At 41.7% G+C, this 13,315-nt stretch overlaps 3 protein-coding genes across 3 annotated transcripts; all 3 read right to left on the minus strand.

Moving 5' to 3' along the window:
• Positions 1-3,695: 3,695 nt before the first annotated feature.
• Positions 3,696-4,412, minus strand: LOC122319789 (accessory gland protein Acp29AB-like). The gene is made up of 2 exons (XM_043207570.1): positions 4,302-4,412; positions 3,696-4,268 (listed from the first exon to the last, which is right to left on the minus strand). The coding sequence occupies exons 1-2, from the start codon at positions 4,410-4,412 to the stop codon at positions 3,696-3,698; spliced, it is 684 nt and encodes a 227-aa protein (XP_043063505.1).
• A 465-nt stretch (positions 4,413-4,877) lies between these two features.
• Positions 4,878-5,621, minus strand: LOC122319791 (accessory gland protein Acp29AB-like). Its single transcript, XM_043207576.1, has one exon. It carries the CDS (start codon positions 5,619-5,621, stop codon positions 4,878-4,880), a length of 744 nt encoding a protein of 247 aa, XP_043063511.1.
• Positions 5,622-9,838: 4,217 nt separating this feature from the next.
• LOC108099758 (basic helix-loop-helix neural transcription factor TAP) lies at positions 9,839-12,153 on the minus strand. The gene has a single exon (XM_017203388.2). It carries the CDS (start codon positions 11,975-11,977, stop codon positions 10,754-10,756), a length of 1,224 nt encoding a protein of 407 aa, XP_017058877.1. The 5' UTR covers positions 11,978-12,153; the 3' UTR covers positions 9,839-10,753.
• Positions 12,154-13,315: the final 1,162 nt, after the last annotated feature.

Below are 13,315 nucleotides of genomic sequence, written 5' to 3' on the forward strand. Positions count from 1 at the left end.
GAGCGAGCGAGAGAACGGGCGGGAAAACAGGGGATGATGCTGGTCCTGCCCCGATCCCTGTCCCCGATCCCCGATTCTCAATCCTAACCAAAATCAAAGGGTGCAGGATGAACCCGGGGGTTGCTGCCGCACACTCTGCCACATGCACTCCGACTTATTTTTATAACTTTTTAAAGCGAAACAACATCAACAGCGCAAGACATCGAATCAAGTGTTGTCCGGGTCAACTTGACTGAACCCTTGGGGGTTGCTCCTGCCTCCAGAGATGGAGTGTAATTAAACTGGTTTCCCCCACTAGCACTAGCGATTGTCTCCGCCCGAAATTTACATAAAGCCTAACTAACCTGGATTGCAGTCTGCGTCTTTTTTTCGTGTTTTGCCAAATCACCTTCCACTTGAACAGTGATTGATGATGGCAGTGTCATCCTCATAAATCACACTACAAACTCGAGTGTCAAAGTCAGAGCGGCTCGTTGGCAAATCACTCATGGCGCCAACCATCGAGGCCCAAAGTTGCGGTAATCACCAATTAATACCATTGAATATCTTTTCATTCTATACCATTGAATAGATAGTTTTCATTTCGGGCGCCAAGGGCTTAGCATGGAGCTATCTGCAAGTGTGAACCAAATATCCGTATGGTGTTGGTTTGGTTTAATAAATCCTGGTTCTGATATACTTTCAAATAATTTATTATTGTTGGAAACTTTTTTTAGTAATGAACTTAAATACCAAAATTACTTTGTTATTATCTGAAGATTTGTTTATATATTTTTTTCAGTATTCTAAAAATATTTAATATATCATCTTAATCATATTAATTGATATTATAAAGTACCGCCATAAATATTAAAAATAAAAGAATGTAGATGCTATCTTTTTGAAGTTACTCGTTATTGGTGGTATGAAGGACATTGAGTTATTACATTTGATTTTATCTGATTCACCCAACTGTGTTTCGTAACGTTTTATTCACATTACACATGTATGGTACTCGTACCTTCTGAACGCAGGTGTCCGCAGTTTAACTTCTTACCCCAGATTCAAATGCCTGACACATTAGCTGTCGGGCGTCAGACAGTTAGCCAGATGTCCGACTGACAAGCCGACAAACAATGCCAACAATTAATGACTGAGTCCGGCCATTTCCGTCTCCCATTCAAGCAACAAATAGTCAAAAGCCTTGCGTGCATACCAAAAAGTGAAAAGCCGGGCACAAAAGTGAGGAAAGGAATCATAACGGCCGCTCGCCATAAAAAAGGACTTAGGGGTTGTGTAATTGCAGTTAACTACTAGTTCTGCTTCCGAATTATATTTGGGGGTAATTTTTGCAATTTTTTTGCAAAGATTTTCCGCAATTTTATCCGAATTTTCCTCTTTTTTCTGCGGACAATGGTGGAATTACCGCGGGATTTTCTCGCGAATTTCGGCTCTAAGCCGGAAGTGCAACTACCAGGAAGCGTCGGCTTAGGATCAACCAAAGGATTTTTCCGCCATAACCCCCATTAAATCGCACGTTCCGTGTCCTCTGTTTACATTCGACAATAACTGGGCATGAAACCGTTGTTTAGCCGACATTTTAGTGCCAACCTTTCCGATTCAATTTATGCACAAGGAAAAAAATTAACAAATATCAACCATAAATTAGAAATGTCAGCTTCATTATGCACATGGCAGTGCATAGTAATTAGGCAGCTCCTCTCGTCCTCGCAGCTCTGAGCAAACTACCTATAAATTTATGACCACTTGATGAACTGCAGCCGGAATCCGAGTCGGAGTCTGGGGTTGGGCTCTCACATTTCGTCCTGGTCGCCGGTCGCTGGCCTGGCTCATTTGCATAACAATCAACTCATCGTTTGTGGTACAGCTACCATCTACCACTCCTTGCCGAAAGGACCTTTCCGTTTTGGGCTCGGCAAAAGGGTGCTTCCTCCAACATTTCCGTTTCGCGTTCACTGGCAGCGGGTGTGAAGTTGTAAAGTTTAATGTATTGTTTGTCTAACAGTTTATTCATTTGGAAAAGGAATATATTCGAAATGCGTATTTTTTTGGCACAGTTACAGAATGTGACTGGAATAGAAAATGGTCTTAATGTGGGGTTGGAAAATTAATAATTTATTATTTATTTAATTAATAATCACTCATGTGCAAGGACAATTGTTTTCTTCAAAAGAAATTTAAACTGTAATTTAATGTCAAGAAAGTAAATAATGCGCACGAGCTGCGATTATTCTTAGGTACATTATTTATTCTTAAAAGACTCTCTGTTAGGTAAATTAGGCCAACTTTTTTTCTTTTCTTTCTTATCTTGTTTTTTTTTTTCTGCTTTTATTTGTATTTTAGTAATAGAAGCACTAATTAAAAACACAAAATAATAGTAACTTGCGACTTTTCATCGCAATAAGCGTCTTTTCGCCGTTTATTTTTATTTTATATTGGTTTTTTTAACGATTGTATTCCGGAGCACCAGAGAAATAAATGCATGTCTGCACTCGCCGACGTTCAATGTTGAACGTTGAATTGTTGGCGTTCAAAAAATAAATCAGATGGTGAGGTATAAGTATAATACAGTATCAGAAAAAAAGACTTGAGTGATTATTTATAAAGTAGGGGAATGTCGTCAGGGTTGGACACATTTTCGACCCTTGCCTATAATTATCGTTTTAATAAGAATTAAGATCATTTGCGTAAATAGTTTGAAAGGTAAAGGCAAAAGGTATGTCTGACAATGAGCATTATGTTGTGGAATGAAAAACAATAGAAATTATCCATGGATCAGGTGTATTTTATGTCTTTTGACTCTTTTTTATTGTGATCAACAAATTTTACAAACAATTAGGACAAACAAAATAACTTTTTCAGGGTCTTCTCGAGATCGTCGTCAGTAACAGTAGAAATGTCCTCATATTCTTCATCTACAATACTTTTTTTAATATATCGCCGCAAAGTCGTTCTAGGCAGGTCATAAGCCCTTGCTACTGTCTTTAACTTTCCTTTCTCCAACTTAACTGCTTTAATGGCCAGGACAGCATTATGCAAGTCGACTTTACCTCTTTTCGTCGTTCGCTTGTAGCGTGAACCTCCTCAAAGGGAGAAAATAAATTATTACTCAAAGAATTTATTTTTTTTTACTTATTTACTAATTATTTCACTTTTTGTTGAATCAAGTAATTAATTACCACTGTAATAACTGTAAAAAACATTGGAAAAATTAAAATATTCTGACAAAAGGGAAAAAACCAAGGGTGTCCAACCTTGACAACAAAAAGTGTCCAACCCTGACAACATGAGTCATAACCCTACCGCACAACATAACTACCAAATCGCTTTATTTAGAACAAATTTTTTTTTAGGATTTCGTTAAGGGGGAACCACTTAACGTATTTTTAAACTTACCCTGCGGATGGCATATTTTCCGCTGAATTATGCCACTTTTTTAGCGCGTTCTCGAATACTTTTTTCTTCACTATCACGACACTATGTCAACAAAACAGGAAAATTAACAGTTATGGGATGCGGCTAGGGATGAAAAGTTTCCCACAGTGATAACAATTAATACCACATTCGCAGACAGATGGCGATAGTTGGTTTATTAGAAAAATTGCAAGTGTCCGACCCTGACAACTGTCCAACCTTGACGACATTCCCCTACATATTACAAATTTGAAAAAAGAAAACAATTCTGGGAAGTGTATTCAGAAAGCTGCCTCACAAATGAAATGTTCAGCATCCTCGCAAACGCTGTCGTACATTTCTGAGTTGTACAAACTGACGCAGCGATCGTTGTTGTTGAAGTTGTTCGGCTGTGTCGCTCGCCAGTTGAAGAAGCCTGCTGGCCTTCCGGTGGCCACCGAGACGAACTGGCCCTGCTCGGCCAGGTCAGAAAGGCCCAGCCAGTAGGGAGTGTTCCTCTTCAGTTTACCCTCCAAGGCAGCGAGCTCCGCCTCGTTCTGGATGGTGGCCAGGTGACCGCCCATCTGGAGGCAGGCTTCCTCAGCCAGGCTCCACTTCTGGCGACTGTTGTTCCCCACGCAGAGCAGCCGGTCCCCGATCCGCTCGAACTTGCTGTGCTGAAGGTTTTTAATGGCCTTGGACAGGGCTTCCGCAATGCCTGCCAGCTGGCCTTCAATGCGATCCACTTTCGCCTGCAGGAGCTTCGAAGCAGCCTCCTTCTGCTCCAGCAACTTCTCGAGGCTCGCGAGGCCAGCCTTCAGAGTTTCTCCCTCCCTGTCCACGGATGTCTTCAAAGTGTCCACGCTGGCCTCCAGCTAGGACTCGAGCTTGGACAGGGCTTCCTGCACCGCCGTCTGCCTGCCCTCAATCCTGTCCAGTTTCGCCTGGGTCTCGTTGAGTTTCTGGGCATCGCAAGTGCTGCTCCTCTGCTGGTGGTAAATGTGCCGGATCGTCGGCATCAGAGCGTTGAGGCAGTGCTCTCCACATTGCTTGTTCGGGTCCGTAAGCCTGCACACGGAGCTCCCAATGTCCTGGCCAGTGTCCAATGATCCGATGATCCAAGGATCCCATGCAAGGAGGATGATCAGGTAAGTGGACAACTCGAACGTGTTTTCTGGGATTCTTCGACCGCCGAAGGAAACCGCTTTTGAAACACTGTAAGTGAAAAGCTGCAGTCTCTGGTGATAAGGCTTCCGTAATCTATGGGTTTTCCGTGCGGGGTTATCATCTTGACACAGGAATCGTAGGAAGCAATGCAATTGTCTATTTTCACTTCCAATAAAGAAACAACTGAGAATAAAATTTTGTTGTTTTTTTTTTTTAATTTAAGGGATTTTGTTGATTTCCATAAATTCTCAATAATACTAGTACGCTTCTTATGTTTATTCTTGAATAATCTGTTTATTATAAGAAAACATTTTCTTCTAATCAAAAGTCGCCTCGCAAATGAAATGGAGAACTTTGCTGCAACTAAGGTTGAACATTTTGCCGCTGTAGAGAGTCACGCAGTCATATACGTTTCCAAAGGCATTGGGTTGGGGGAATGCCCAATCAAAAAAGGGAGCTGGCTTGCCGGAAGCCACGGACACAAACTCGCCCTTCTTGGCCACGTCAGTGATCCCCAGCCAGTAGCCAGTGTTTCTCTCCAGCTTTTCATCCAAAGCGCTCAGCTCAGAGTTGTTCTGGATTGTGATCAGGTGACCGTTTATTCCACGGCAGAACGCTTCAGCTTGCTCCCAATTTCGATAATTTTCGTTTTCAACGTAAATCAATCTCGAGCCAATCCGATTGTACGGATGCGTATTTATGGATTTCTTGTTCGCTTTGGATAGTAATTCCTGCATCGCTGACAGTTGCCTTTCAATCGCCTCCAGTTTTGTCTGCAAATTATGAGAGATGGCATTTTCGCAGGAAGCCTCCTTCTGATCCAATGAGTTTTTCAGATCAGATAGCTGACCCTCCATCCTGTCCAGCTTCGTTTGGGACTCATTCAGCTTCTTCTGGTGAAAAGCGATGTGATCGATCATCGGCCTCAGCGCCTGCAGGCAGAATGCTCCACATTGGTTGGGCTGGTCGTGCAGAAGACACACAGAAGAGTGCTTAGCCAAGGATCCCAGAGAATCCCACGAAAGGAACAAGACTAAGCAGTAAGTGATCGACTTCAACATATTAATTCCGAATAAATAGTTAACCATGTGAATGTTTAAACAGAACTGATTCTGGATTTATTTACCAACGTCCCATGAGTCTTTGGAATTTCACTGATAGGTGTTATCAACAAAAGCTCATTGAAAAACCTCCGATCTGTTCATAAAAATGAAATAATGAGAGCTTTAAGCCTGGAATCAGCACATAAGTATTAAAGAAAACAAGAAAAGAAGCTAGCTACGGTTTGTTTTTTATCAGACAAGCATGATTTTTAGAATATAGAGTTTTTTAACGACTCTTGAATTACGAATTAAATTTTATCAAAATTGGACAACTGTATCATATAGCTGCCATATGAACAATAGTCGAAAATATGGAAAATTAATAAAAAATCGTCATAGCTTCGATGTTGTTTAGCCTTTATGTATTTTGTCCGACATATTTGATGACTGCAAGGGTATATAAGCTTCGGCTTGCCGAAGTTAGCTTCCTTTCTTGTTTTAATGTGTATCTTATTTTTACTTATGTCCAAAAACCTTAACATAGATCTATGCATTTACATAAAACATCCTCAAACAACCCGTAGCAATTTGTTGCTGCTCTTCGTTGTTAATTTTCCGCAACCTAAATCGAATTTTCTGGTCTTATCGCTCGGAGCTCGAACATGATCTCAATTCGATTTGCCTAAAAGAAGAGCTGTGCACGATATAGTTATCTGATTCTTGATTTACATGTGTTAACATTTTCGTTTTGTTTTCCCGCTCAGCGTACCACTTTCTGGCTCAACAATGTGACATAAATCTGCTTAAATTTGACTAAAACCGCTCTGATCGGATTAAAAATCAGCGCTTGCACAACATTTTACAGTTTCAGTCGAGGGACCAGTGCACCCAAATGCGACAGATTGGCTTCCTTCTGCGGACTCGGAAACGTTGAGGAATAAATCGGTCCTGGGACGGGGCACTAAGTGTAACAAAATACTCGAGCGGCTGTTTGTTTATCCAATGTTTTTCGGTTAGATGAGCACACAACTCGAAAGCGACAAAGGTAGGGAATAGATGCATCTCTCCCTGGATTTTTTTTGTTTGTATTTGGAACAGTAACGTATACCAGGTTGCACACCCCGGAAGGCTCATAAACAACAACGACCGGAGGACGTCAGAGATTTCACAGATAAACCAATTCGAGCAGGGCAATGAATGGGCAAAAAGGTCGAGCAACTTGCCGCTAAAAAGCGAACGTGTTCGTGTAACTGCGGCACCAAAGCGAATCTCTGCCGCGAATGTTTGATCAGGACCGAAGGGGTAATAAACAATAGATCCTGGGTCTGCAAAAACCACGTGCACCGGCAAAGGGTTAAAAAAATGTGTGCCAACTTTTTGCTAAAAAGGCGTAAAACAATCAGTTCGGCAAATAAAATTCGATTTGCGAAATGGGAATCGCAAAAGGGCAAGGACAAATTGGCGATGTGTTCTCCGGAACGGTGTGATATATGATCTTAATATTTCATACTTGCCAATCCGAGGGTTGAACTCTGATTTTATTCTTCGATATGCATATCGAACCTATTGACCCATAATCGTGTACACCTAAGGGACGGAAAACATGCGATTTTAGAAAATATTTATTGAACGAACTGAGCCAGCACTTTGCTTGTATATTTTGTGTAGTCTATATGAATCTATTGGTACAATAATATAAAACAACAAATTATGTTTTTTTTTTTAAACAAATTTTAACTAAATTTATATTACCATTTCTTTTGTTTTAGTAAACTTATAAAGTCCCATATTCATCTTACAAACTTGTAACTGAAGTTGACTAACAAAATATTATATAAACGCTTCAACCAAACTGTTTTAAACAATTTTCACTAAATTGATTTTTATTTATACTTTTAAATAATCATGTTTTCCCCGTTTTTATGGCAGTATCTATATTTCTTTTGACAGTTCAAAATATCTCTTTCATTTTGTTAAAAAAAAACAGAGGGTATGGGACCAACATAAAATGTTTTTACTGAAAGAAGAGAAGTTAATTTTAAAAGGTAAATTAAATTTATTCGGTGAGATTTGTTTCCCAAATGTATAATATCATAGTTTATCCTATTTCTTTTTTAGTATATATCTTCATTTTGAGTAGATGGTTACTATTCTTTCGTAAAAAAATAATCAAATTTCCTTGAAAAAAGAACTTCAAAGAATGTTTGGGACTATCATTTCTTGATTCGATGAAAAAGCATATGAAACGGTCACTTATGTTTTATCTCTGTTGACTAATCCCTGAATATTTACAGAAAAGTGATTTTCCTTGGGTTCCTGGGAGTAGCACCCTCTTCCATCTGCCGACCCACATCCTTCGCCTTTGTGCAGTCTCATCGGACCGCATTTGAATCGCTCTCCAAGGACCTGCACTTGCCGCAAAAGAAGATGCCATTGTGTGTAGGCCTTTTAGCATGTCCATGGCAATTTGTTTCCATTTTGGTTTGCTTATCGCCTTATGGCCATCGCCAAATTGTTTTTCCAGCCTCGCAGTGCATTAGCATTCGAGAAGGGGCAGCGAGGCGGAGATGTCGTCATTGATCCGCCGATATCCATCGAAACGGAGCCACCCCGTCCGCTAATGATGCCTGGTACTGGTCCTGGTTCTGGTTTCATCCTCATCCCTCGTCGAGAGTCCTGGAAATTGAATGCAGCTTAGCGGGCTCGCCCGCTGCGTATTTGCGCCTTTGCCACACAACGGGACAAGAGAACGAAGGACCCATGCCGGTCTTAATAATGATTATTGTAAAGATAAATCCCGACACCTCCAACAAAGCTGCTCAAATGACAAACGCCGGCTTAGTTCGGGAAATACCAGCGAATTCATACTTATACCCCAAAAATTGACAATGTGCGATTTTCTGCTACCCAAAAAAAAGAATTTTTATTTCCACTAGACCATATTAATTGTACATAAGGGATATTACTTGAAATATTTGTAATCACCCTAATCAATCTTTTGGTAGCCGTTTTACCCAATGAAAGAAACATATCGACAAAAGATATAGTTTTTTATTAATAGACACCTGCTACAAAAATGTATTAATAAATGAATACTTTTGGAAAAAGTTTGTTTAATAAACTGTATTAAGTGATGTGTTTTTGTTTTTATCAAACAACTTGAATTATTTGTTTTTACTTGTACCGGATTCTGAAATTAAAACATAATTTAAAACTATTAAACAATTTCTTCATCGTAATACTAAATGTTGTACGATATGTATGGTTTTGGTACACAAAAATTGTTATCAATTAGTTAAGTTATGTTAATTTTCTGTTAACGTGTAAAAACTAAAAATGATTGAAATCAAATGAGCAAATTATTAAAGGAGGTATACAATTCCAGCGGCATTTGTTAGAAATAAGATTTCTAAAAAAAACCTTTGACTGTTTTTGAATAGCTGGACCAAAAAGATTTATACGAGTACTTTCTGGCTTACCCATTCTTCCAGATATCTCATATCAGCTATTTGCAGTCAGTTCTTTTTTAAATTTTAAAATGTATTTATGACAGCAAACTTACTGTAATCCTCGGACTGAGATGCCGAGTTCCTTACCGACTTTGCAGCATCTTCCACACCTTTTCACCCTTGCCTCGTAACGGAAAATGTCAGTCAGTCAGTCAGGCATTTGGGCATTTAGGCAGTAAGGCAGTTAGGCAGTTAGGCAGCAAAGCGGTAAGGCAGTTTCCCTCGACTCTTGCCGGTTCATTCAACTAAATAATTTGAGTGGCATTCATGCAGGTCCACTGCTCGGCTCACGGCTCATGTTTCAGTACCCAGGACTCAGAACGCAGGATTCAGGATTGCCGCTGCTGTTGGTACATTCGTTTTGTAATTGTGTGGCAGGTGACGGGCAATCTTCCATTGTTCGAAGTTCGCAGCACGGAGTTCAGCTTCTACGGGGACTCGACTCACCCCATGTCGAATTGTAAGGGCGAAAAGTGCCCCCTACGATAAAAACAAGCTGCAGTGCACACACACAAAGCCATTCGTTTTATGTGCACTGCAATATACAATATTTATTTGAATTTAAGTCCTTTGTTTGGGATCTCAAATCCGCACACAACCGAACTCTGATTCTCTCCATGTGGCTCAGGGTTGTTTGCTTTGGCTACTATTTTTGACTTTGCCCGGAGTTGTTCTCCCATTCCTGCCATTCCTAAAATTCCTCCCATTCACCATCAATTTTCCGGCTCGTTTTGATCGTCAACTTTATTTGCAAAAATAGATCTTTATGGCTTTACATCGAAATTCAATCTTATCACGTTAAAGTTGTGGCCCTGACTAGCTCGCTTTCCTTGCATTGCAATAACTGATATATCCTATATAATCTGGCATAACCTGCATATACTTATTCGATTGTACAGTTCATTATGGCTAATACCTGGTACATCTCAGTGATCTTTATGTCTAGGCTTATGTTTAAATGGCAAGGTACATATCCGCTTACACTTAATGGACAACCGATTGGTACTGTATAGTCGAGATTTATATGAAAAAAATATTTTAAAAAGAGTGCTGTATTTGAAATTTTCAGATTAAGCATTCTTCTTCAAAATATTTTTAGAAGATCCGCAAGTAAGAAACCAATTTAAAATGGATTAAAGCAAGCGTTAGATAATAATGTAGTGAACTTAAAATATTGATATATGAAAACATTGGTTCATCTTTTAAGGATCCTTCTTGATGCAAATAATTTCTAGAGATCCGCAAAAAAGAAACCAATTTGATCATTGAAAAACTAAAAGATAAGTTAGAATACAATTCATTTATCTATTGAGGATCCTTCTGCAATATACAACTTATTAAGTTCAAAGATTAGCTTGTTGTTGGGAATTGGAAGTACTTTCTGATTCCTAATAAGGAGATAATCTGAGCAGTTAATTAGTTTTCTCACTTAGTACCTATATCAACGGATTGCTGGGGATTCGAGGAGAGTAAAGTAAGGAAACCGGGAGAAAGATAAGTAAGATACTTTGGGTTTTAAAAGTAAATCAAAGATGTATCTCCTAAGGGTTTCCCTAATTTAGTATCCATCAAATCTCCGCAATCTTGAAATATATCACGCTGGAAAATCCTTAATCGCATATTCAGCCCCCAAAAACTATGCTACACCTGTGGGGCGAACTGTTTGTAGCTGTGCGGATCCAAATGTGGAACAGTCTGCGGATGTGGAATGGCCTGATCCTCCGGGTACTCCTTCCATGGCGGAGTCTGCGTGTAGAAGCTGCTCTGCTGGTGAACCCCGGAGTCCAGATTCGAGGGCTGGAGATTGGCAGCTGCATCGAAGGATCCCCTGAACAGATCGTATTTCTCCTGCGAGAAGAGCTGCGCATTGGACTCCTGCTGGGGATTATGATGCAGATGTGCTTGTTGTTGCTGCTGCTGGTGGTGGTAGAACCGCATGCTGCCCGTGAAATCGAATCCTGGCGGCTGCTGCGGGTAGTCCACGCCCTGCTGGAAGCCCCCCATCGCGGGCGGATGCTCCGCAGGAGGAACAGGAGCAGGATGACCCTGGACAAGCGGCGCCATTCCATTCTGGCCATACGGAAACATCCTGCCGCATCCGAACATGGGATACGGCTGGGGATTCACGAACAGCGCGTCGAACAGCTCCTTGGTTATCCTCTCGCCGCTCAGCGTGAAGTTCTGCAGCTTCTCCAGGTCCAAGTTAATGGAACCACCGCTCTCAAGGACCTGCTCCAGTGCAAAGATGTAGTTGTGCGCGAAGCGCAGAATCTCGATCTTGGTCAGCTTGGTTTCCTCCGGCAGCGAGGGCAATGTCACTCGCAGCTTCTCCAGCGCATCGTTGAGGTTGTGCATCCGGTTGCGCTCCCGATCGTTGGCCTTCATCCGGCGGAAGCGCTTGATCCGCACCACCTGCGTGGGGCTCCGGGAGCGGGTGACCCTGTTCTTGCCGACGGCATACTTCCGCTTCTGGCGCGGCGCATCCGGATCCCCGGGCGACTTCACCGGCGTGCTGGTCAGCGGCGGATCGAAGGCTCCGTTCGAGGCCCGGCTGTTCAGGTGCTCCACCAGCGTCCTGCCGCTCCGCGTGCTGTGGTTGCTGCTCGTGTCCAGCAGCCCAACGAATCCCGCCGGCGGTGAGTTGAGCGGCACGGCGTCCCAGCCGCCGGAGTACGGATGCTGGACCGCCGGGGCGGGCGGAGTGCCGCCGTAGCTGCCGTCGAAGTCCAGCCGCCGGCGGGAGCTCAGCTGGGCCTCCGTCTCGAAGCTCTTCTCGTAGCCGCTGTCGAAGGAGGCGTCGTCGTCCTCCTCGTCGAACTCGAAGGACTGCGAACCGGCGCTGTAGGCATTGTAGCAGGCGGCCATCTCGATCTCGATGATTTTACTCCGTTTGCGTACGTGCTATATATCCTTTAGAACATTTCCGATTTCCGAGAGAGAGAGAGAGAGCCGTGTGTTCGTCGTCGATTCTTCGTGTCTCGCGTGCCCGCACCAACTAAAAGCTGGCGAGGACTGCGCACCGGTTTTATGCTACCGCCCAGCCCGGCCAGCCATTAAGCCCGCTGATTTTGGTCCGGACCGCCGGGCAACAACCCTCGGCGCATTGTCGTCGGTCGTGGCGGCGCCATCGAGTTTTCTCTGCAGCACAGAGCGCTGAACGCAAATCCCAGCAGATATGCGCCGTGATTGCCGTTCGAGGGTGGCTTTTGCCCACTCGCTCGCTCAGGAGTCGCTTGGCTGGCAGTTCCAGCAGTTCTAGTAGTTCTGGTGGTTCTGGCTGTTCCACCAGCGGGTTGTTCTTCGGGGAGATGGAAATTCGTTCTGCGGGCAGCGCTACCAGTCAAAATACGAGCATTTTTCACGCTCTGCTGGCTAGCGGCGCTCTCTAAGCCAATCGGAAGGATGTCTGAGTCCGAGGATCAGTGGTGTCGCCAACGGCATCATCAAAGGTATCCACTCCTTTACGTACCCCATTTCGAGAGATTAAGTAGTGTATTTTAACGCATTCTGCTAGTGCATAAACATAATGATGCAAAGCATATTTTTTGACAGAAAAAGTATTTCATCCACCTTCATACAATCCTTTGTAAATTACTCTAAACAAATTGTATATCTCATTAATTAAATTAAAAGCAATTTGCATTCCAAATATTTTCAAGCTTTAACTATTTTAATCCATGTTTCTATTTTTGACTAATTTTGAAAACTCATTTTCTTGAAATCGAATATATTTAGTTTGCAAAGTACAATACGTTTTTTTTAGAAATACATTTTTTCTAAATCAACTTTAGATAAATTAATTAACTGTCTTTATTTTTAGGTATCAGATTTGAGCTATTTGGTTAGTTAATATTATAGCTATGATAGTTAATATACATATAACCAAAGAAAAATAAATAGCAGTAAAAAATTGTTAAATGAAATTTATTTTTAGTCATGATCATTTTTAATCATGATTAAATATAAAAATGTCTGAAAAATGTTTATCAGAAAATATTTAATGATTTCAATAGGAATATATTCACCCTGCTTTTATAGATAGAACAATGGGTATATCTTTTATTGCTTCACCCTTTGTTAGAGCATATCAATTTCGTGGCTTAAATATTTTTTACTTTATCGCAACACCGAACTTACGTGGGCTTAATGCGATTGCAAATCAAACGATTCAATTACCGGCAACTCTTTCGGTTTTCGCCACTG

Source organism: Drosophila ficusphila, unplaced genomic scaffold (assembly GCF_018152265.1).
Source record: "Drosophila ficusphila isolate 14025-0441.05 unplaced genomic scaffold, ASM1815226v1 contig_106, whole genome shotgun sequence".
Lineage (NCBI taxonomy): Eukaryota > Metazoa > Arthropoda > Insecta > Diptera > Drosophilidae > Drosophila > Drosophila ficusphila.

Bases quoted from the DNA above. Each gene is read 5' to 3' on its own strand.
- LOC122319789 (XM_043207570.1), bottom strand. From the start codon at position 4,412: ATGCCGACGATCCGGCACATTTACCACCAGCAGAGGAGCAGCACTTGC. The intron at 4,269-4,301 runs GTGCAGGAAGCC...CTCGAGTCCTAG, and splicing joins TTGAGGGCAGGCAGACGGCG to CTGGAGGCCAGCGTGGACAC.
- LOC122319791 (XM_043207576.1), bottom strand. From the start codon at position 5,621: ATGTTGAAGTCGATCACTTACTGCTTAGTCTTGTTCCTTTCGTGGGAT.
- LOC108099758 (XM_017203388.2), bottom strand. From the start codon at position 11,977: ATGGCCGCCTGCTACAATGCCTACAGCGCCGGTTCGCAGTCCTTCGAG.